Source organism: Zonotrichia leucophrys, unplaced genomic scaffold (assembly GCF_028769735.1).
Source record: "Zonotrichia leucophrys gambelii isolate GWCS_2022_RI unplaced genomic scaffold, RI_Zleu_2.0 Scaffold_578_31935, whole genome shotgun sequence".
NCBI lineage: Eukaryota > Metazoa > Chordata > Aves > Passeriformes > Passerellidae > Zonotrichia > Zonotrichia leucophrys.
Genome location: NW_026992783.1, coordinates 9,636 through 31,935, shown reverse-complemented (window position 1 = coordinate 31,935; position 22,300 = coordinate 9,636). Strand labels below are relative to the sequence as shown.

General features: G+C 61.4%; 1 protein-coding gene across 1 annotated transcript; it reads right to left on the bottom strand.

The window, feature by feature from the left end:
- Positions 1-11,984: 11,984 nt before the first annotated feature.
- On the bottom strand, positions 11,985-19,348 carry LOC135441836 (uncharacterized). The gene is made up of 8 exons (XM_064701390.1): positions 18,821-19,348; positions 17,815-18,351; positions 15,987-16,997; positions 14,677-15,690; positions 13,674-14,264; positions 13,456-13,580; positions 12,435-12,847; positions 11,985-12,028 (listed from the first exon to the last, which is right to left on the bottom strand). The coding sequence occupies exons 1-8, from the start codon at positions 19,346-19,348 to the stop codon at positions 11,985-11,987; spliced, it is 4,263 nt and encodes a 1,420-aa protein (XP_064557460.1).
- Positions 19,349-22,300: the final 2,952 nt, after the last annotated feature.

The following is a 22,300-nucleotide window of genomic DNA, read 5'->3' as shown; positions in this document are numbered from 1 at the left end:
GAAGGGTGGGGCGAGGGGGGGATAGGGGGGAGGAAGGAGGGGCAAAGGGGACACGTGGGGGGGGGAGCAAGGGGGGTGGGGGGTGACACAGGGGGTGGGGGGACATGGGAGGGGGCAGGGAGACAGCAGTGGGGCGGGGGGGGGGGACGGCTTACGAGGCGAGGGGGGGGAAAAAGGGAAAAGGGGCTGACGGACGAGAGGAAAGGGGCCCCCCTCAGGGCGGGGGGGCCACACCCAGGACCCGAAAGTGCCCAGGGTCCCTGCATTCTCTGCCCCCTCCCTAGCTGTTTGGGCCCCTGCTGCGACCCGGGTACTGGGGTGGCCCCTGGGTCAGTGCGGGGGCCCCCTGCCTGTCAAAGGGGAATGATGCGCCCCCAATCCCCCCGGGTGCCTGTATCAGTATGGCAAACTTTCATGGAGCTTTGGAGCCCATGCTATACACTGGGGGGCTTTGGTGGCGCGGGCCTTTTGTCGCTTTCTGGGGGGTCCCTTTCCCTCCCTGTGGGTGGTGCTTGGGAAAAAACCCCATGGCCCCCTGGGACCCTTTGGGGGACTGGAGGGCCAGAAATGGCCAGGGGTGGGTGGCCAGGGACCGGGCACGGGGCCGAGGGGGCCGGCAGCCCCAAAAACCCCGAACATGGAGGGGAGATGGCCGGAGGCGGCCGACAGGGGTGGCCCCTTCCCCATCCTGGCCAGGGGGCTGCACCCAAGGCTCCCCTTTGGGACAGCCAGGAAAACATGGTGGAGCTGGGTCGGCCCGGGGCAGGGAGGAGGGGGCCCAAGGTGGTGGCCAGGCATGGAGCCGGTGGGGAGATGCCGGGGTGGCTGCCACCCGGGGCAACAAGGGCCACCAAGGGGGAACAGGGGTGCGGGTGGCCTGGGTGCTGGAGGTTGGGGCCGCGGTCCCCCCAAAAGCCACCACACTCCCCCCGGGAGCGCGCCCCCAGGTTGGGGAGATCGAACCCACCCTAAGGGGGAAAAAAGGGGCATCCACCAATTCTTGAGGATTTGGTGGCCAAGGGGACTGAGGCCGAGTGGTGTGGGGGGGAAAACGCCCCCTAGCCAAGGATCTCTGGCAGAGACACTTGAGGCCCTTTCCCTTCTTTTTCGAGGGATGTTTAGGGCCCCCCCGTGCCTGGGGGGTGGCCGGGGGGGTTTCCCAAAAAAGGGGCCACGGGAAAACCCCAAAGGGCCCCCCTTCAAACCAGGGGCCCCCCCCCAGGCACCCCCCAACCGGGTCCACCGTTGAGCAGGGAAAGCTCCAAAAGGTGGGGGAGGGGGGGTGGGGGGGAGGGAGGCAGGGGGGGAAAAGGGGGGGTGGGGGGGGGGGCCTGGGGGGAAGGCAGGGGGCTTTGGGGGGCAGAGGGGGATCCCGGGGTGGCAGGGGGGAAAAAAAAAAAAAAGGGGGGGGGTTTAAAGGGAAAAGGTGAAGGACCAGGGAGAACACCGGGGGGGAGAAGGGGCGGGGGTTTGATGGGGGGGAACAAAGGGGGGGGGGGGACAGGGGGGGCGGGCGGGGGGGCCCGCAGAGGGGGGGGGGGGGTTTGGAAAAAGGGGCAGGGAGCGGGAGGGGCTGGCAGGGGGGAAACACATGCTAATACAGTGGGGACAAATGGGCCCCTTTCGGGGCGGGGGGGCCACCCAGAAGGAAACGGGGCCCCGGGTCCCGGGGACACCCCCCCTGTCCCCCCCAAGCGGGTCCCCCCCTGTGGGGGCCCGGTCCCCGGGGTGGCCACCCGGGGAGGGGGTTTGGCCACCCTGCCCAGGCGAGGGGGAGGGAGAGGGGGGTTTTTCATGCCCCAGGGTGCCCTTTGGGGGAAACCGGGAGAACTTCCCCCCAATGGCTTTGGGGTCCTTGTTAACCGCATTTGAGACAGCTGGGGGGCCCCAAACAATGTCCCCCCAAATTGATGGGGGGCCCCGTCACCCCCCCGAGCCAGGCTCTGGCACCTCCCAAAGCCCCCCCGGGGACCCCGGGGGGCCCAAAGTGACAATGGAAACCAGCGCGGGGGGCAGTGGTGGGTTTTGGGCTGTGCTTGTGGAAAAGCGGGGCCCAAAAAGGGGGGCCAGGGGGGCCCCAAAGCCCCGGGAAGTCTGAAAGGGATTTGGCCACCAAGGGGCCCCAAAAAGGCGGGGCCCCTGCCCCCCCGGGGGCCCGGGAGTTTCCCAAGGACGAGGCTCCCCAGGGATGGGGCCCCAGTTAAAGGAAAACATGGTGGGCGGGTCGGGCCGGGGGCGGGGGAGGAGGTAAAGGGGGGCCCGGGTATAAACCTGGTGGGGGAAAAAAGGGGCCCAAATGGGGGTTTGCCAGAAAAGGGAACAAGGGCCCCATGGTGAGCGCGGGGGGAGGCGGCCCCGGGGCTGCTGGAGCCTTGGTGGCCCTGTTTTGGGGAAGCCACCGCTTTCCCCCCGGGGCTGCAGCGCGGGGGCAGGACATCGGGGAAAACCCTGTGGGGGACAATGAGGATCCCGTGATGTCCCTGGGGGCTTTGGCCAATGGCTTTTGGGGCGGGGGGTGTGGGGGGGCCAACCCCGGGCCGGGCCCAAAGGGGTCCCCCGTGGGGACACTACCAGGGCATCAAATTGGGTTGTATTTTGAAAAGGGGGTTTCCCCCCCGGGCCCAGTGTCTGTGGGGTGGCTGAAACGGTGCCAAAAAAGCCTCAAGGACAAACCCCCAAAAATTTCCCTTCGGGGCCCCCCGGAGTGTCCCACAGCACCCCAGGTGTCCCCGTGAGCATGGGCTCCCCAAAAGGGGGAGGGGGGGGGGGGGGGGAGGGGGGACGGAGAACAGGGGGAAAAAGGGGGGGGTTTGGGGGGGGGGAGGGGGGCCCTGGGGGTGGGGGGGGGAGATTAGGGGATTTAAAAGGGGGGGAAAGGAGGGGGGTGGGGGAAGGGGGGGGGGGGTGGGGGGGGGGGGGGGGGGGTGGGAGAGTGGGTTTGGGTGGGGGGGGGTGGGAAAAGGGAAGCATTGGGGGGGAGGGAGCGGGAGGGTCTAGGGGGGGGGGGCAGGGGGGGGGGGGAGGGAAAAACCCAAAAGTCTGGGCAAAGGGATGGAGGGACAGAGGGCCCCCTGGGGACGGGGGGGGCCCCCCCCAGGAAGCCGTTTTTGTCCACAAGGTTTCCCCGCACCTCCCCTGTTTCCCCCCCCCGCCCCCCAAACCCCTGCTCAAACCACAGGTCACCGTGGGGGGGCCCCTTTGGGGGGGGCGGGGGGCCCCCCTGCCAGTAAGGGGGGGAAATGATTTTTTTCGGGGCCACAGTGGGGCCTGTTTCTGGGGGCCGGGGGGACTTAACAAAAAACCTCGGGGGCCCCCCTGGTTTCCGCCCTGATGGGGGAAACCCGGGGGCACCGCAAAAATCCCTCCATGACCCTTTCCCTCTCCCCCCCTGAGCCAGGTCTGGCCCCCCCATCAAAGGGCCCCATGACCACTGGGGCCCTGTGAAAAATGGTGGCTGGCCCCGTGGCTCCCGGGGGGGGGGGTTCCCGGGGACAGTGGGCCCGGCGGGGCCCGGGCCCCACCCCAAACTCCAAAAAAACCCCCCACAGGGGCGGCCACTGAGGGGCTTTCCTTGGGGGGCCCCCGCTACCCCGGGGCCCCGGGAAACTGCGGACGGGGGCCCCCCGGGTGGGCCCCGCTCAGGAAAAAAATGGGGGAGGGGGTCGGCCCTGGGTGGGAAGGGGGGGGCCCAAAAGGGGGGGTCGGGGCCCGGACCCCCGGTGAGGAGAGAGGGGCCGGGGGGGTCCCCGCGGGGCAAAAAGGGCCACCTGGTAACAGCAGGGTGGAGGCGGCCCGGGGGGGGCTGGGGCGCTTGGTGGCCGGGGTTTTGACGAAGCCCCCCGCTTTCCCCCCCGGGGGCTGCCCGCGCGGGTTGGGGACATCCATGAGGCCCTGAAGGCCACATATCCGTTCTCCCGTGAGTCCCGGGGGACTTTTTGGGGGCCAAAGGGGGGGTCGAGCCCCAGCGCTGGGGGGGGCCAAACCCCCCGACGGGGCAAGGATCACTGCTGAAAAGGGGTTCCAGGGCACCCCCAAATTTCTTTTTTCCCCCCTGGTCCCAAACTGGGGCCCCCCGCCGGGGGGGGGGCCCAAACGGTGCCCCAAAAAACCACCCCCGGGCCCCCCAAGGGGGCCCCTTTGACCCCCGGGGGGAAGCGTTTCCCCCAAAGGGGGCCCCCAAAGGGGAAAGTCCCCCCGTGAGCATGGGGCCCCCCCAAAAGGGTGACAAAAGGGGGGGGGGGGAAAAAAAGGGGGAAAAAGGGTGGTGGGGGGGGGGGGGGGAAGGGGGGGAGTGGTGGATGGGGGGGGTATGAGGTTTTGTTGGGGGGGGGGGGAAGGGGGGCACAAGGGGACGGGGTGAAGTGGCAGGAGAGGGGGGGGGGGAACAAAAGGGTGGAGGGTTTTTTAAAAGGGGGGGAGGACCAGTGGGGGAGGGGGGAGGGATGGGGCAGGGGGGGGGGGGGGGAAACATGGGACTGGTGGGGGGATGAATGTGGTGGCGGGGGGGGCCCCAGGGGGACCAGGGGGGAAAAAAGGGGGACAGAGGGGATGCAGAGCCCTGGGGGAAAGGGGGGGCCCAAATTTGGGGAAACCCCGGGGGGGACGGGGGGGCCACACAGGGGGCCCCACAAACCCCAAAGGCCCCCTGACACCTCCCCAGCCCCCCAAGTGTCCCCCCCCCCAGCTGCTGGGGCTCTGGGTGCCATGGGGGCCACCCTGGGGGGGTTTGACGACCCCGGGGGCCGGGCCACACCCGGGCGTGCGGCGCTGTGTGCCCCCAAAGTCCCTGATGGGGCCCCTTTGGGGGAAATTTTTCCCCGGGGGACCCTTTTGGGAAAGGGGGCCCGGGGGAACCCCCCGGGGCCCCCCTCCCCTTGGGCCGGGCCCGGCCCCCTCGGGGCCACCCCGGGGGGGGCCACCGGGGCCCTTTTGTGGGGGCCACGGGAGCCCCGGGCCCGGGGTTTTGGGGCTGGTGTAGGAATTTGGAAAAACCCTGGAAAAGGAATCCCCCCAAACTCCGTGTTTTGCCTGGGGGAGGCCCGGCCCCCGCCTGGGCCCAGGACCACAGGAAAGGGGCCCCCCGCAGGGGGGAAAAGCGGGGGGAAAAAACCCGGCGGGAAACCCCCCCGGCACTCATGGGGGGGCCATGGGGCGGGGGGGATGAGGAGGCCTCAGGGGGGGCCACACGTGTTTTGCCCGTGGGAGGACCCAGTGAGGCCGTGGGAGAGGCTGGGGGGGGCCCCCCAAAGGCGGGTGAGGGGGGCCCTCGGGGGAAAACCCCTTTGGGGCAAGGGGGCCCGGGGACCCCGCTCCCAGCTTTTGGGTTTAAAAAAACGTGTAAAAAAGCCTTTGAGTTTATCAGTTACATGGATGCCGCTGGGGGAAAATGGGGGTCCCCGGGGGGGGGACACGGGAGGCATCTCTGATGCCCCCGGGGATTTGGGGGGCCCGCAGTGGAAAATTTTTGAGCAGCTGTGGGAGGCCAGCGCCGCCGAAAAAGCTTTCACCTGGGGGGAAAAATTTGGGAAAAATTCCACGACCCCCTTTTTGGAGGCCCTATGGTGGCCGGGGGTTTGGGGGGCCCCAATGGCCCTGGCACCCTTTGCGGGGGGGCCGAGGGTGAAAAAAAACCCATCGGGGAAAACCCAAAAAAGGCTGCTTCGGGGCGTGGCCCACTCCCACGACTTTCACATGGCAGTGACTTTCTTTTGGGGAATCGTTGCCCCCACCGGGGTCCCCCCCCTGCGAATTGAGTTTAAATTCGGGGTTTTTTTTGGGGAATTTTTTCTTTTGAACCCCCCCCCAAACCCCCTGAGGGAAATACCGGTGGTGACATCTGGGGCACACTCAGGGGACACGGGGGGGACACTCAGGGACAGGGGGGCAGGGGTGGAAAGGGGCCCCCCCCAAGAAGGGTTTTCCCGCTTTCCCTGTCCCCGCCCGCAGATTTTGGGGTTTTTAAAAAAAGACTTTTTAAAAATTGGCTTCTGCAATTCTGCAAATTTGGGTTTTTTCAAAAACCCCCATTGGGGGTTCGCCTTTTGTATTGCCCCTTTTAACTTTTTATTGATCCCCCATTTGGGGATGGTATTTGTTTTAATTTTTTTTTTTGGGTTTAATTTTCCCTTTTTAAAAACAGGGGTTTTTTAGTTTTATCATCGTTCATTTGGGAAAACCCTTTAGGGCCCTTTTAAATTTAAAATTTTAAATAATTTAAAATTTTTTTTTTATGAAGCAATGGTTGGATCTGAAACTTGGGTTTTAGAAAATCATGACCCCCCCGAGAGACGAGGGGCTCAATAAATCCTCCCAAAAATTCCTTGGGGAGGAGAGGGGGGGCTGCCCCTTTTTGGCGGTCACTTTAGGGTTTTCCCCTTGGAAACCCTTTGGGGGGGGTGGGAAATACACCCCAGCAGATTTGGGAAATTAAAAAAATTTTATCAAACCCTTGAGGGGAAAAGGGAAACCCCCAAAATTTAGAGAAGTGGGGAGTATTGGAGGGGGCTCTTTGGGAGGGATGGGGGCATGGAATGACCCTGAAAGGCAGGTTTTCCCCGGCAAATGGTGGTGGGTCTGGCAGATCTGGGGCCATCTCAATTTGCACCACCCTCATTGACAACGCGATTTTGTTGGCTGATACCAACCGAGAGGCAGTGGGGCTCTGTCAACCAACAACCTACAGGAAATAGTGAAGGAGTATGATCAATGGCCCCATGTAGGATCAGGTCCATGCTTGTGGTTCAAGGACCTCAAAGAGGAGATGAGGAGGATTGAGGGAGGAGGTGAGGAGATCAATGCGCACCCGTGCCGAGTTCACAGGCCCCACAGGTCAGAGCCCAACGTCCCCAAGCCCGGACCAGAGAGGGTGCACCCCAGGGCTGGACTGTGGGTTTCTGTCTGTGTGACCATGGGGGGAGGGTAGACCACGGGGGTAAGGTGGGGATGGAAAAAACCCACTTGTTTGTTGGGGAAGGATGAACGTTTTTGACAAGAAAAGTCTCATCAGTGGTGTGTGCTTGGCAGAAGATTTTTGAATGTGGAATCTGAAGAAGGAATAGAGATGGAAAGAAGTTTGATTAGAAGAAACAAGAATTTGCTGTTTGCCAGTCTTACTGGATTAACCATAGGAGGTCAAAGGGGTTGAGTTGGGTTTAGTTAGAAGGGGTGTTTATGGCTTAGAGGGAAAAGGATAAAACTCATCCCCCAAACTAGATGATATTACCGAGCAGAGGGATACAAGCTTTTCGCTGATGTTGCAAGTAGAAAAAAAACGTGGGCAGGAATTTTCCACTGCAAGATAACTGAATAAAACATCTCAGTTTAGGGTGGTGCCCTACCCTGGGGCACCCATTAGTCAAGAGCCTGTCTGAGGCTGCCCATGCGGGTGTCTCCAGGGCCTTGCTTTGCAGATGGTATGCTGACAGCATGTTGGACGGATTCTAGGGCGCCCATGACCATGGATGCTGTAACACCTCTTGGATTGTAAATAAACTGCATTTTGGAGGGAAGCGGCCTGGGGAGTTCCCCACATCCCTCATTTAGGCTCTTTGCAACTCCTCATCCACATCGGAGGACAGAAGGGTCCCCCCTGGGATTATCCGAGGAGCTACAAAATTCCAGGACCCTCGGCGGAAATATCGATCTAATACTTGGGCATGAACCTGCTGGTGGTCCCACCCTTCTATAGGTGCATAATCATCAAAAGCCGCTTGGCCCTGCCCACGAGAGGAACACACCTCCCTAGAAGAAATGCCTCGCAGGGTTTTTGAAATAAACCCCTTGCTTCTCTGGCCCAACATGAATTTTTTCTTTCAAAATCCAACACTACAGGGGAAACAGTAAAACTGGTTTCTGCTCCATGAGATCCTTCCAGAGGTCCAAAACCCAGTGGGTCATCCCTTCCTTGAAATCCACAGGATTTGGCCGTTATCTCAAGGAGACTGCAGGCCAAGTGCCCCATTGGGCTCACAGTCACCTCGCCAAAACTGGGAGGGGGAGTTAAAAACGATAGACCTCCACACGTGGCTGGTTCCACACTGGCGGCCACCAGATGTCGCTACAGGTCCAGGAAAAATAATATACACAATATGGGACCACACCACTGTCCAAGGTATATAAAAAAGAGACACCTTTTTAACTTTCTGAACTCCAGCCATTTTGGATTTCCAAAAGCGAAACCCCTGCTTAGAGCTTGAAAGTGCCAACGCACCAATGGGACACATGGTCAACCTACTGTCCATCAAATTTTCTCCTCCTCCTCCGTATAAAGGAATGCAAAAACATTAAGATAGGTATTTACAGTAAGTGTGTGAAGGAAAGATCGTTACAAGAAGGTATACAATGTAGGCTCAGAAAAAATACATTAAAAAATTGGGGTGACAGTGCAATGTTTTTTTCCTTTTTTCTGTTTCTGAGGCCCATCAGTGCATTGCCCCATACTCTGAAGATAACTCCCTCCAGGGGGAAGACATTTCGGTTGGATGGGCACTCAAGGAACAATCTGGACTCAGAACGTTAGCTCAAGGCACCATTGGGTGATGCTCCGCCCAGGGGGATGTGGAGCTGCAAAGCTTCCCCACACTGGAACAAATCTGGGGCTTTGGGACAGGAAAGCGCCCTTACACCACTTGGTTTTCAAGAGGAGAAGAAGCTGCCAGATCTTTTCTTAGGGATCCCCATTCATCAAGGGACCATTTCATCTGGACTGCTACCCACCCAATCCTCACTAGCAGGGTTTCAGGGATTGTATCTGCACTCTGTCAAGTGGTTTCATTTTGGTTTATTATTGCATGTCCTTTTGGGTTTTTTCCCTTTTTTCCTATTATAATTTGCATTTCTGACTTGGAGTTGTCTCACACGGGGTTTTGGCTTTCTCAAAACAAGAACAAAACTGGCACTGGCGATGGTTGTTTGGCTTGATTGACCATTTGGATCCGCGCTGGGTGTTGTGACTGTCTGGCAAGGGCCATGGGTTTTTTTGTCTAGTAGTTAAAGGATGGTAGAACATAGGGTTGGTTCAGGGCCTGGCTTGGCAATCATGGAGTCATATGTACATTATTCCCCGCTGGGCGACCGCTGCTTCAAAGGGATGATGATTTTTCTTTCGCAACTGGTCGAGGTTCCTTTTTCCAATGGCCCCCATTTCTTACTTGGGGGTGCACTCTGAAGCCTTCTCCGGTAGGGGAAGCTTTCTTGGGGGAATTTTCATGAGTTGCCTTCTTGACTAGGTTGGGTGAATAAATCTTTCAAGTTGGGGGTTCTGTTCTCAAAGACACCTTCAGGCAACTCACCAGCAACTATATCCTTCTTTTTGAACTCCCTTTATCATTTCTTCTTATATTCATTTGAAGCTGGCCCACAACCACTAAAACATAATCCAGATGTGCTTTACCTTCTAGCTGACTTCAGTGGGGGGGGGTGGGGGGGGGATCTAGTTCTGTATATTTGATTGGCAGATTTCTTCACCTGTTTTATAAATGGGACACACTGGGGGCAAATACTTCCTCATCTATTTTGCCTCATTGCTGAATTGCTTTGACCAATGTTACAGCTTTTAGTACCCCATAGTTTTTAACCCACATTCACGAAAGTTTGAATCATCATTTTAATTTTGCCATTCTGTTGGGTGTATTTGCCTCCCCACCAGGGTTTTTCCAAGGGGATATATCTCAGTGACAGCGCTTGAAGCAGCTCCTGGCTTGTGCTCCCCTCAAAGGGTAAACTTTGGGGATGGATTTATTGAGCATACACATCTCTTTAATGGGGTCACAGTCGATTGTACGGCCTGGACACAAGAGTTCAAGATCAGACAGGCCTGAATTATATGGAGGTTTATTATTTTATTTATTTATTTATTCATTTATAGGCTGTATGGTGCACTCATGAACTGATAGTTTATATTGCACCAACCAGCAGCTACAAGGAATCACCTATAATCAAATCAGTATCAAATACCGAATCAAATTGCCGCAGATCAATAACAATGGGTAAAAGGCAATAAAAAACTGCAAAAGGCAATACAAAACTGCAAAAGGCAATACAAAAGTGCAGAAGCCAGTACAGAATTGCAGAGGCCAATTATTAAATTGTCATTTATGACCTGGCTCTGCTGCAGAGTGGAAATCTGGAAGCTCTTGAGGAGACTCATTCACCCCTATCCCTGAGTGTCCCTCAGTGCCCCCAGCGACGTCACTCCAGCAATTCCTATCAGGATTTGGGGCAATTTCAATGAAAATTCCCAGAGAAGTCCCCAGATTTATCTCAAATACTGCACGGGGAGGGCACAGGTGACAGCAGCCATGTCCCCAATGATGTCACTGCCGCTATGACATCGCAGCAGTGATGTCACTGTCCCGAAGCAGCCTTGGGATGTCCTTGATGGCTTTTTGGCACCGCTCGGCTCTTGCAAGGCTTGGCCGGTGGGCCAATTGGGGCCTACCGCGGCCCATATAGGGACTAAGTGGAGGGTCGTGGATGTCCCCAAAGGCTGTTCCCCAGCAGGTGATGCTTGAACAGGCGGTCGGCGATGGGCCCTCCCACGCTGCTAAAACTTGGGCCACTGCAGCCTCCAAGTCCTTGGGGACATCGGGGGATGCGTCACTTTTTGTCGCCTCCAGGGCAGCCTCGATGTACCTGAGTGGCACTCCATGTAACTGATAAAATCAGTGGCTTTGTCACACGTTGTCACCAAATACGCTGCAGCGGGCCCGCCAGGGCCACCTCTGCCCATTGTCTCCCATCTGGTGGCCTCACTCGCACTGCCTGGAGGCCACCCTCAGCATCTCCCATGGCACCTCACTAGGTGTCCTGTGCCCCTGGGCATCACGTGGGGGCCCCCACTGTGGAACACTCTTTCCGTGTCCCATGGCCTCCATGAGCTGTGGGTTTGGCTGCCTCAGGTTGTCCCCAGCTGTCCCCTGCGGGGGTGGCCTTTGTCATGCTGGTCCCTGGGCCCGGCGTGGGCCGGCGTCCGCGCAGGCAATCAGGAGCTTGGTGATCTCCTCGACCAACTGTTTTCCATCTCTCTCAAAATGCACAGTCACCAAACTTCTGCCCGGCGTGCCCGCCGGCTCTAAACATCAGCCCAGGTGGGCCCCAGGGTGGCCCCGAGGGTGGCCAGGGGCTGGCCCAGGGAGGGGTCACCCAGGGGTGTTTCCAGGGCCATCGGAGGACTCCAGGTGAAGATCCTCAGGGGCCACATGCAGGGACTTGGGGGGGCTCACAGCGCAGCACGCCTCTGGGCGTGGCCGGTCCGGGTTGGCTTGTCACCTCGACCAGGGGTGGACATCCTGGACACCAAGGAGCCTCCAGGCTGGCTGGGGAGGGGAACAGCGGGAGCTGGGGGAGGTGTAGGGCCTGGAGGGCTTTTGTGGCCTCTTGGGTGTTGGCCCCTGTGCCCTCCTGGGATCCCATTTGTCCCCTTCCTAGAGGGCTCTGCTATCCCCTCTGTCCCTTTGTCACCCCCTGGTCCCCTCTGCCCCCTACTGCCACCACATTCATCGCCCACCAGTCACCATGTCCCCTACCCTCCCTGCCCCATCATCCCCATCCCCCACTGGCTCCTGCCCCCCACTTTACCATCCACCCTTTTGTCACCTCCCCTCTTCCTGCCACTTCATCCTGTCCCCTTTGTGCCCACCTGTCCTCTCCCAACACACCTCATATCCCCCCTATCCACCACTGCCCCTTCCCCTCCCCTCCCCCACCAGTCTGTCCCCCTCTTCCCCCCCCCAGTTGTCACACCTCTTGGGGCTCCATGCTCACTGGGGGACATGCTCCTTGGGGACACCTTAGGGACGCTCTCGGGGTCGAAGGAGCCTTGGGATGTCCTCGGTGGCTCTTTGGCACCGCTCGGCCACCCCACAGGCACTGGGGCAGTTGGGACCACCAGGGAAAAAAAAATAAGTACTGGATGGGTTTGTTGGTAAACTGCCTTCAAGCCAGGGGGAATCCTTGACCCAGTTCGGGCTGCGTGGCGCCTTCCCTCAGCCCGTCGGCCGCCACCCGAACACCTTGGCCACCGAGTCCTCTGGGGACATCAGGGAAGAAAAATGAATATGTGGCCCTCAGGGTTGGCCTCATGGATGTCCCCACAATCCGGCGCTGCAGCTCCGGGGGGAAAGCTGGGGGTTGGCTTCGTCACAACGCACGCCCACCAAGCGCTCCCAGCAGCCCCCAGGGCCGCCTCCAGCTGCTTGTCTCACCTTGTGGGCCCTTGTTTACCTCGCTGGGCAATAGCCACCCTGGCATCTCTCCTCACCCTGGGCTCCATGCCCGGCCTCCACCTTGGCCACCTCCTTCTCCACCCAGGGCCTGGACCCAGCTCCTCATGTTTTCTGAGCTGTTCCCTTTTATCGGGCCTGCCGCGTCATGCAGATCCCGTGCCCTGGCAGTTTGTAGTTATATAGAAAAGTAAGTTAAGCGGCGGGACCAACCATTGGTAAGTGCTGCCTCAGTGGCCGCCTCTGTGCAGGTGTTGTGGAGCTTGGTGGCTGCCCTGGCCAGCCGGGCCCAGCTGTCCACCAGGGCACCCACCAACTGGAGCCACTGGCCAGCCACCATTGTCACATGGTCCTGAGTGGTCCATGGGGTGCTCTGATAGGCGGCCAGGACCTGGCTCAGGGAGGTGAGAGGGTCATTGTCATTGGAGGTGACTTTGCGGTGCCACCAGGTGTCATCAGTGCGGTACAGGGTGGCCCGGAGGTTCTTGTTGAAGTCCACCAGATCCCAGTACAGGCTCACTGTGGACACGAGCAAAATCATTTCGTCCTTACTGCGCAGGGTGGCCAGCAGCTCGCCCAGGATGGCCACCACGGTGACCTGTGGCTGCAGCAGGGGCTGGGGACAGCTGGGGAGGGGACAGGGGAGGTGTCAGGGACCTTGTGGCACTTATGGCTTCCTGGTGTGGCCCCCTGTCCCCGAGGGGGCTCCTCTGTCCCCTCCATCCCTTTGTCAGACTCTTGTTCCCTCTGCCACCCCCTGCCCCTTCCCTCGTAGACCCTCCCGCTCCCTGCCCCCACTGCTGTCCCCTCTGCCACCCCCTGCCAGCCACCTCATTCTGCACTGCCCCCTCCCCCCCACCCCCTTCCCCCTTCCTGCCACTCCCTCCTGTCCCCTTTGTGATCCCCTAATCTCCTCCCACCACCCCAGGTGTCCCCTCCATCCCCCATTACCCCCTTCTCCACTGTCTCTCCTGTCCCACTCTTCCCCCGTCTCACCTCTTGGAGCTCCATGCTCACTGGGGACACCTTGGGGATGCTGTGGGGACACTCCAGGGGTCGAAGGAGTCTTGGGATGTCCTTGATGGCTCTTTGGCACCGCTCAGCCACCCCACAGACACTGGGCCCAGTGGGATGACCTTCAAAATACATGGTCAAATGAGGTTCTTGGTAGTGTCCACAGCAGGTGATCCTGGCCAGGGGCGGGGAGCATTGGACTCCCAAAAGCCCGCTCGACCCCACAGGGGCCACACTCTTGGCCACCAAGTCCTCAGGGACATCAGGGGATGCCTCATTTGTCCCCCACAGGGTTGCCTCGATGTCCCTGACCCTGCGCTGCAGCTCCCGGGGGAACGCGGTGGGCTTTTCAACACGCGGACACCAAGCGGGCTCTGGCAAGCCCCAGGGTCCCGCACTTCCACCCCGGCTGTCTCATCCCTGGGTGGCCCTTGTTGCCTTGCTGGCAGCCTCCATGGCCTCTTCCCTCATCCAGGCTTCATACCCAGATTCCACCTCAGCCTCCTCCTCCCTGCCCTGGCCACGGACCCCAAGCTCCTCCATGTTTTCCTGAGCTGTCCCATCACGGGCAGCCTCGTCCTGCCGCTCCCTGGCCCAGGCGGTGGCAGTGGCCGCCTTTTTGGCCGCCTTGGTGGCCAAATCCCTGCAGACATTCCGGAGCTTGGTGGCCTTCCTGGCCAGCTTGGCCCAGCTGTCCACAAGCACAGACACCGACCACTGCCACGCGCTGGCTGCCATTGTCACTTTGTCCCAGGTGGTCCCTGGGGTGCTCTTGTAGGTGGCCAGAGCCTGGCTCAGGGAGGTGACAGGGCCATCATCATTGGAGGTGACATTGCGGCGCCACCAGCTGTCATCAATGCGGTACAGAGTGACCCAGAGCTCATTGGTGAAGTTCTCCAGGTCCCAGTACGGGCACCCTGGGGACATGAACACAAGCATCTCCTCCTCTCGCCTGGGCAGGGTGGCCACCAGCTCTCCCAGGATGGCCACCACGGTGACCTGCGGGCTCAGCAGGGGGCCGGGGGACAGCTTCGGGGGGAAACTGGGGGGAGTGGTCAGGGGTCCTGGTCGGCCCTTGTGGCCTTCTGGGGTGGCCCCCTGTCCCCGAGGGGTCCCATTTGTCCCCACTGTCACTTAGCATCTTGTTCCCTCTGCCAGCCCCTCCCGCTCCCTGCCCCTTCCACCTCCCGCCCCTCTGCTGTCCCCTCTGCCAGCCCCCATGTCCCCCCCCTCCTCCGTGTTCCCCTCATACACCACTGCCCCTTCCCCACCCCGGTGTTCTCTCCTCGTCCTGTCACCTTCTCCCTTCCTACCAATCCCTCCTGCTCCCTCCTGCCACCCCCGGTATCCCATCTGCCCCCTACTGCCCCCTGCCTTCCTCCAGGCCCCCTCACCCCCAGTGTCCCCTCTGTCCTCCTCTGCCCCCCCACCCCCGTCACACCTTTTGGAGCTCCATGCTCACTGGGGACCCGGCGGGGATTCTCTGGGGATGCGCCAGTGGTCGAAGGAGCCTTGGGATGTCCTTGATGGCTCTTTGGCACCGCTCAGCCACCCCACGGGCACTGGGCACAGCGGAATCATCATCGAAATAGAAGCGAATGATGTCCTCAAGTGTCTCTGCCAGATGATCCTTGGCTAGGCGGGCGTTGGCCTCCCACAGCCACTCGGCCTCAGTCACCTTGGCCACCAAGTCCTCAGAGACATTGGTGGATGCCTCATTTGTCCCCTTCAGGGTGGCTTCGATCTCCCCAACTCTGCGCTGCAGCTCCCGGAGGAGTGTGGTGGCTTTGTCACACGCGGCCACCAAGCCCTCCAGCAGCCCCAGGGCCACCTGCACCCGCTGTCTCCTCTTGGTGGCCCTTGCTGCCTGGCTGGCAGCCACCCTGGCCTCTCTCCTCACCTGGGCTCCATGCCTGGCCACCACCTCAGCCCCCTCCTCCCTGCCCAGGGCCTGACGCAGCTCCACCATGTTTTCCTGAGCTGTCCCATAACGGGCAGCCTTGGCGTGCAGCTCACTGGCCAGGATGGTGAAGGTGGCCACCATGTTGGCCCCCTCAGCAGCCATCTCCCTCCAGGTGTTGCGGATCTTGGTGGCTGCCCTGGCCCGCTCGGCCCAGCTGTCCACGAGATTGGCCACCGACCACTGCCACTTGCTGGCGGTCCATGTCACATGGTCCCAGGTGGTCCATGGGGTGCTTTCCCAAGCAGCCAGGGCCCAGCTCAGGGAGGTGAGAGGGTCATCATCACCATGAAAGCTGAAAATGCAGCGCCACCAGATGCCCTCAGTGTCTAGCATGGTGCTCCAGAGCTCCATGACGAAGTTTGCCAGGACCGAGTATAGGCACCCTGGGGATTCGAGGAGCTGCATCATCTCGTCTTGACAGGGCAGGGTGGCCAGCAGCTGACCCAGGATGGCCACCACGGTGACCTGTGTCTGCAGCAGGGCCAGAGACAGCTAGGGAGGGGACAGAGGAGATGTCAGGGACCCTGTGGCACTTACGGCATCCTGGTGTGGCCCCCTGTCCCTGAGGGGTCCCCTTTCTCCTCTCTGTCACTGTCAGCCTCTTGTTCCCTCTTCCAGCCCCTGCGCCTCGACTCATAGCCTGTCCCACCCCCTGCCCCACTGCTGTCTCCTCTGCCACCTCCCATGTCCCCCCATCCTCCTGTGTCACTCCCACCCCCCATTGCTCCCTCCCCCACAGTGTCCCCTTTGTTCCCCTCCTTCCTCCCCCTCTATCCCCCCCGTCGCACCTCTTGGAGCTCCTTGCTCACTGGAGACACCTTGGGGACACTGCTGAGGTGCTGCGGGGATCGAAGGAGCCTTGGGATGTCCTTGATGGCTCTTTGGCACCGCTCGGCCACCTCACAGGCACTGGGGCTGGTGGGAGCACCGTTGATATAGAACTTGGTGATGTCTGGAAGTGTCCCCAGCAGGTGATCCTTGACCAGGCAGGCATTGGCTTCCAACAGCCACTCGGCCATGGCCACCTTGGCCACCAAGTCCTCAGGGACATTGGTGGATGCCTCATTTGTCCCCTTCAGGGCAGCCTCAATGTCCCCAACCCTGCGCTGCAGCTCCCGAGGCAATGCGGTGGCTTCGTCACACGTGGCCACCAAGCGTTCCAGCAGCCCCAGGGCCGTCTCCAGCCGCTGTCTCACCATGGTGGCTCTTGTTGCCTCACTGGCTGCCAGTCTGGCCTCTCTCCTCACCTGGGCTTTATACCGAGACATCACCTCAGCCCCCTCCTCCCTGCTCAGGGCCTCACCCAGCTCCCCCATGTTTTCCTGAGCTGTCCCATAACAGGCAGCTGTGTCCTGCAGCTTCCTGGCATGGGCGGTGGCGGTGGCCGCCTCTTTGGCTGCCTCCATGAGCACCTGCCTGCAGGTGTTGCGGAGCTTGGTGGCTGCCCTGGCCAGCTCGGTGGACCTGTCCACAAGCACAGACACCGACCGGAGCCACTTGCTGGCCGCCATTGTCACGTGGTTCTGGGTGGTCTGTGGGTTGCTCTTGTAGGTGGCCAGGGCCTGGCTCAGGGAGGTGACAGGATCATCATCATCATCATCGGAGGTGACATTGCAGTGCCACCAAGTGTCATCAATGCAGTACAGGGTGACCCGGAGGTTCTCAGTGAAATCCACCAGGTCCCAGTACAGGCTCACTGTAGACACGAGCATCATCTTGTCCCGCCTGGGCAGGGTGGCCAGCAGCTTGTCCAGGATGGCCACAGTGGTGACCTGTGGCTGCAGCAGGGCTGGGGACAGCTGGGGAGGGGACAGTGGAGGTGTCTTGGTGACACTTGTGGCCTCCTGGTGTGGCCCCCTGTCCCCAAGGACTTTCCCCTTTTGGTTTTCCCTTTTGCCTTTTTGTCAAACCCCTTGTTCCTCTGCCCCCAACCCCTGCCCCACCCGTTGTCTCCCCTTTGCCACTCCCTGCCACACACTCGTATCCCCTGCCACCTCTGGCTGTCCCCTCTGCCCCTCCATGTCCCCCCCATCCTCCTGTGTCCCCAGTCCCCCATTGCCCCCCTCCCCCTCAGTGTCCCCTCTGGCCCCCTCCTTCCTCGCCCGCAGCCCCCCCCCCCCCTCCGTCGCACCTCTTTTGGGAAATTTTCCCTTTTCAATGGAGACACCTTGGGGGGAACCTGGGCGATGCTCGGGGATCGAAGGAGCCTGGGGTGTCCTCGGGTGGCTCTTTGGGGACCGCTCGGGCCACCCCCAAAGGCCCCTGGGGCCGGTGGATCACCGTTTTTATTAGAACTTGGGTTTTTGTCTGGAAGTGGCCCCCCCCAAAGGGGATCATTTGGCCCGGCGGGCGTTGGCCTCCCACAAGGCCGCTCGGACCACGGCCACCTTGGCCACCAAAGTCCTCAGGGGCACGGAGGATTCCTTTATTTGGTCCCCTTCAGGGTGGCGTCGATGTTCCCTGGCCGCCACTGCAGCTCCCGGGGATACGCGGGGTTGCTCGTTTACACGCGGCCACCAAGCGCTCCAGCAGCCCAGGGCCGTCCAAGCCGCTTGGGTTTACCATGGTGGCCCTTGTTGCCTTTGCTGGCAGGCCTCCCTGGCCTCTCTGCCTCACCTGGGCTCCATGCCCGGCCACCACCTCGGCCCCCTCCTCCCTGCCCAGGGCCTGACCCAGCTCCACCATGTTTTCCTGAGCTGTCCCATCACGGGCAGCCTCGTCCTGCAGCTCCCTGGCCCGGCTGGTGGCAGTGGCTGCCTCAGTGAGCACCTTCCTGCAGGCGTAGGGAAGATGGGTGGCTTGTCTGCCCAGGCAGACCCATTTGTACACAAGCACAGACACCGACTGGCGCCACTTGCTGGCCGCCATTGTCACACGGTTCCGTGCGGTCCCAGGGGTGCTCTTGTAGGCGGCCAGGGCCTGGCTCAGGGAGGTGAGAGGGTCATCATCATTGGAGGTGACATTGTGGCACCACCAGGTGTCATCAGTGCAGTGCAGGGTGACTTGGAGATCCTCGGTGAATCTCACCAGGTCCCAGTGCAGGCTGAATGGGGACCAGGGCTGCATCATCTCGGCCCGACTGGGCAGGGTGTCCAGCAGCTCGCCCAGGATGGCCACCACGGTGACCTGTGGCAACAGCACAGCTGGGGACAGCTGGGGAGGGACAAGGGAGGTGTCAGGGACCTGGGGGCACTTGCACCTCCTGGGGGGACCCCTGCCTCAGAAGGGTCCCCTTTGTCCCCTCTGTCCATTTGTCAGCATCTTGTTCTATCGACCACCTCCTGCCGCTCCCCTCATAGCCCCTTCCACCCCCTGCTCCTCTGCTGTCCTTTGTGCCACCCCCCACCACCACACTCGTAGCCACGGCCACACTCTGCTGTCCCTTCTGCCACCACTTGTGCCCCCTCCCCCTCGTGTCCCTCCATCCCCCACTGCCCTCTCCACCCCTCTTCCACCTCTCTGTCATCTCCTCCCTTCCTGCTACTCCCTCCTGTCCCCTTTGAGACCTCCTGTAGCCTCCTGCCACCCCGCCCCGTGTCTCCCCATTGCCCCCTCCTCCATCCATGCACCCTCACCCCCCCAGTGTCCCCTCTCTCCACCTCTCCCTCTCCCCTCATCGCACCTCTTGGGGCTCCATGCTCACTGGAGACACCTTGGGGATTCCTTCGAGGTGCTCCAGGGGTCGAAGGAGACTTGGGATGTCCTCGATGGCTCTTTGGCACCGCTCGGCCACCCCACAGGCACTGGGGCAGTCGGGACCACCAGTGAACAACAACTTGATGATGTCTGGTAGTGTCCCCACCAGGTGATGCGTGGCCAGGCGGGCGTTGGCCTCCCACAGCTGCTCGGCCACGGCCACCTTGGCCACCAAGTCCTCGGGGACATCGGGGGACGCCTCATTTGTCCCCTTCAGGGTGGCCTCGATGTCCCTAAGCAGGCACTGCAGCTCCCGGGGGAACGCGGTGGCTTCGTCACACGCGGCCACCAAGCGCTCCAGCAGCCCCAGGGCCGCCTCCACCCGCTGTCTCTCCATGGTGGCCCTTGTTGCCTCGCTGGCAGCCACCATGGCCTCTCTCCTCACCCAGGCTTTATACCTGGCCACCACCTCGGCCCCCTCCTCCCCACCCAGGGCCTGACCCAGCTCCCCCATGTTTTCCTGAGCTGTCCCATAACGGGCAGCTTTGTCCTGCAGCTCCCTGGCCCGGGCGGTGGCAGTGGCTGCCTCAGTGGTTGCCTCAGCGGCCACCTCTGTGCAGGTGTTGTGTAGCTTGGTGGCTGTGCTGGCCAGTCGGGCCCAGCTGTTCACAAGATCAGACACTGGCCACTGCCACTCTTTAGCTGCCTTTGTCACACGCTTCCAGGTGGTCCCTGGGGTGCTCTTGTAGGTGCCCAGGGCCTGGCTTTGGGAAGTGACAGGGTCATCACCGTCAGAGGTGACATTGTGGTTCCACCAAGCGTCATCAGTGCGGTACAGGGTGGCCCGGAGGTCCCTGGTGAAGTTCACCAGGTCCCAGTACAGGTTGACTGCGGACACGAGCATCATCTTGTCCCGACTGGGCAGGGTGTCCAGCAGCTCTCCCAGGATGGCCACCACGGTGACCTGTGGCTGCAGCAGGGCCGGGGACAGCTGCGGGCGGGACAGGGGAGGTGTCAGAGACCTCAGGGCCCTTCTGGCCTCCTGGTGTGGGCCCTGTCCCCTCTCGGGGTCCGCTTTGTCCCCTCCCTGGAGGGATCTGCTGTCTGCTCTTTCCCTTTGTCACCCCCTCGTCACGTCTGCCCCCACCTCCCCCCCCCGCGTTGTCCCCCTCCCCCACCCCTCTGTCACCTGCCCCCTTCCTACTAAGCCCTTCTGTCCCCTTTACGACACCCATGTCCCCTCCGTCCCCCACTGTCCCCCTTCACCACCCCCCTGTCTCCTGTGTCCCCTCCCCCCCCACCACTCCGGGATTGTCGCACCTCGAGGGGCTCCATGGCCGCTGGGAACACTCCAGGGATGCCTTGGGGACACTCCAGGGACACTCCGGGTACACTCTGGGTGACAAACACGCCCGTGTGACGGTTGGGGACACACAGGAACGTGGCGTGGCCGGATGGAGGAAACAGGAAGAGGTGATGTCACTGCCTCCCTGGCTGTGGTGCAAAGACGGGGCCCCCGGTGCCCCTGATGTCCCCAGGGGGACACCAATGTGTCCTAAGGGTCCCCACCCAGACCTCGATGTCCCCTCAGGGTCCCCAGCAAGGCCCAAATGTCCCCTGATGTCCTGTTGGGGACACTGTGGGGACATCAGGGACATCATCGTGACCCAAAACAGAACAGGGGATGTCAGGGTGGCCCCGGTGTCCCCAAGGGAAGAACATGGGAGTGTCCCCAAGGTCCCCAACAGGACCCCGGTGAGTGCCTGGTGTGCCCAACCGGACATCAGGGGGACACTTGGGTCTTGTTGGGGACACCAGGGCAGCACCAGGGCCATGAGGGGACACTCAGGGGACATTGGGGTCATACTGGGGACATTGGGGGGACAGTGGGGAACCTGCCCAGGCCCCATAGGTGGGGGGCCATGGGGGACAGCGATGTCACCTCTTCCTGCTTCCTCCATCCGGCTGTGCCACATTCCTGTGTGTCCCCAACTGTCACCTGGGTGTGTTTGTCACCTGGAGAGTCCCCGGAGTGTCTTCAGAGTGTCCCCAGCAGTGATGGAACCTTGTGACGTGTGACAATCCCAGTGTGGGGGGACACGGGGGTGACAGAGGGGACAGGAGGGTGTGACAGGAAGGTTGGAGGTGACAGAGGGGTGGAGGGGATCGAGGGTGGCAGAGGGGACAGCGGGAGGGTGGCAGGGGGTGGCAGAGGGGTTGGTGGGGGTGACAAAGGGACAGAGGGGACAGCAGAGTCCTGCAGGGAGGGGACAAAGGGGACCCCAGCAAGGCACAGGGGCCACCACAGGAGGCAACAAGGCCACCAGCTCCCTGACACCTCCCCTGTCCCCTACCCAGGTGTCCCCTTCTCAGGTGCTCTGGGCTCTGGTGGCCATGGTGGCAAGGTGGCTGCCACCGTGACCAGGCCACAGAGAGACGAGCAGCAGCGCGTGTCCCCAAAGTGTCCCCAGAGTCCCTGAGGAGCTTTGCTTGGAGACTCCATAACACCCTGAACCATCCTGGTGTCCCCTCCCTCAGCCAGGCCCTGGCCACCCCCCGGGATCACCTGGGCCAAGGTGGGAGCCTCAGCCTGGGCCTGGTGGAAGTCGGTGGTGCCTGCTTGGAGAGAGCTGGTACCTGCTGGCCTGAGGGGCCTCCGAGTTCCGTGAGGCCAGTGAGGATGAGGCCAGTGAGGATGAGGCCATCACTGAGGCCACCACCGAGGCCACCACCCAGGCCAGGGACCTGCAGGATGAGGCCACCTGCAGGAAGACAGCTGGGGACAACCCGGTGGCCATGGCCCAGCCACCAGTGGCTCTGGACAGGGAGGAGGTGGCCTCGGCAGGGGCTGTACACGAGACCCGGGTGGCAGAGGCCATTGACAAGGAGGAGGAGGAGGAGGCGACCACCAGGAGGGGACAGCGATCGCAGGTGGCCCTGGGGCCACTGGAGCACTTGGGAGCTGTGTGTGAAAGAGCCGAAGAGTATTTCGTCTGGGAGCTGCGGTGCTGGCTCCATTGAGGCCATCCTGAAGGGAACAAAGGAGGCGCCCCCCAATGTCCCCGAGGCCTTGGTGGCCATGGTGGCTGAGGCTCAGCGGCTGTGGGAGGCCAATGCCCGCCTGGCCATGCGTCACCTGATGGGGACACTTGGGGACATCAGCAGGCTCCTCATGAACCCTCCTGTTGGCTCTGGTGGCTCTGACGGCCCTGGGAGCTGTGGGGTGGATGTTGTGGGACAGCATTGCATCTGGTGGGAGTGAGGCAAAAGAGGTGTCTAAATATTCTACTTTGTGGAAAATGATCATAGAGGTGTTGCAAGCCTCAAAGGCAGAGAGGAAAGCTGCTGCTGCGGCTTGTGCAGCCCTCGCCTCTGCGTCAGAACAGCCTCAGGCATTTCCAGCAACTTCAGTCCAGCAGCTGTTTTCTACCACCTTAGATATTCCCTCACGCAGCCCACAGCCCCT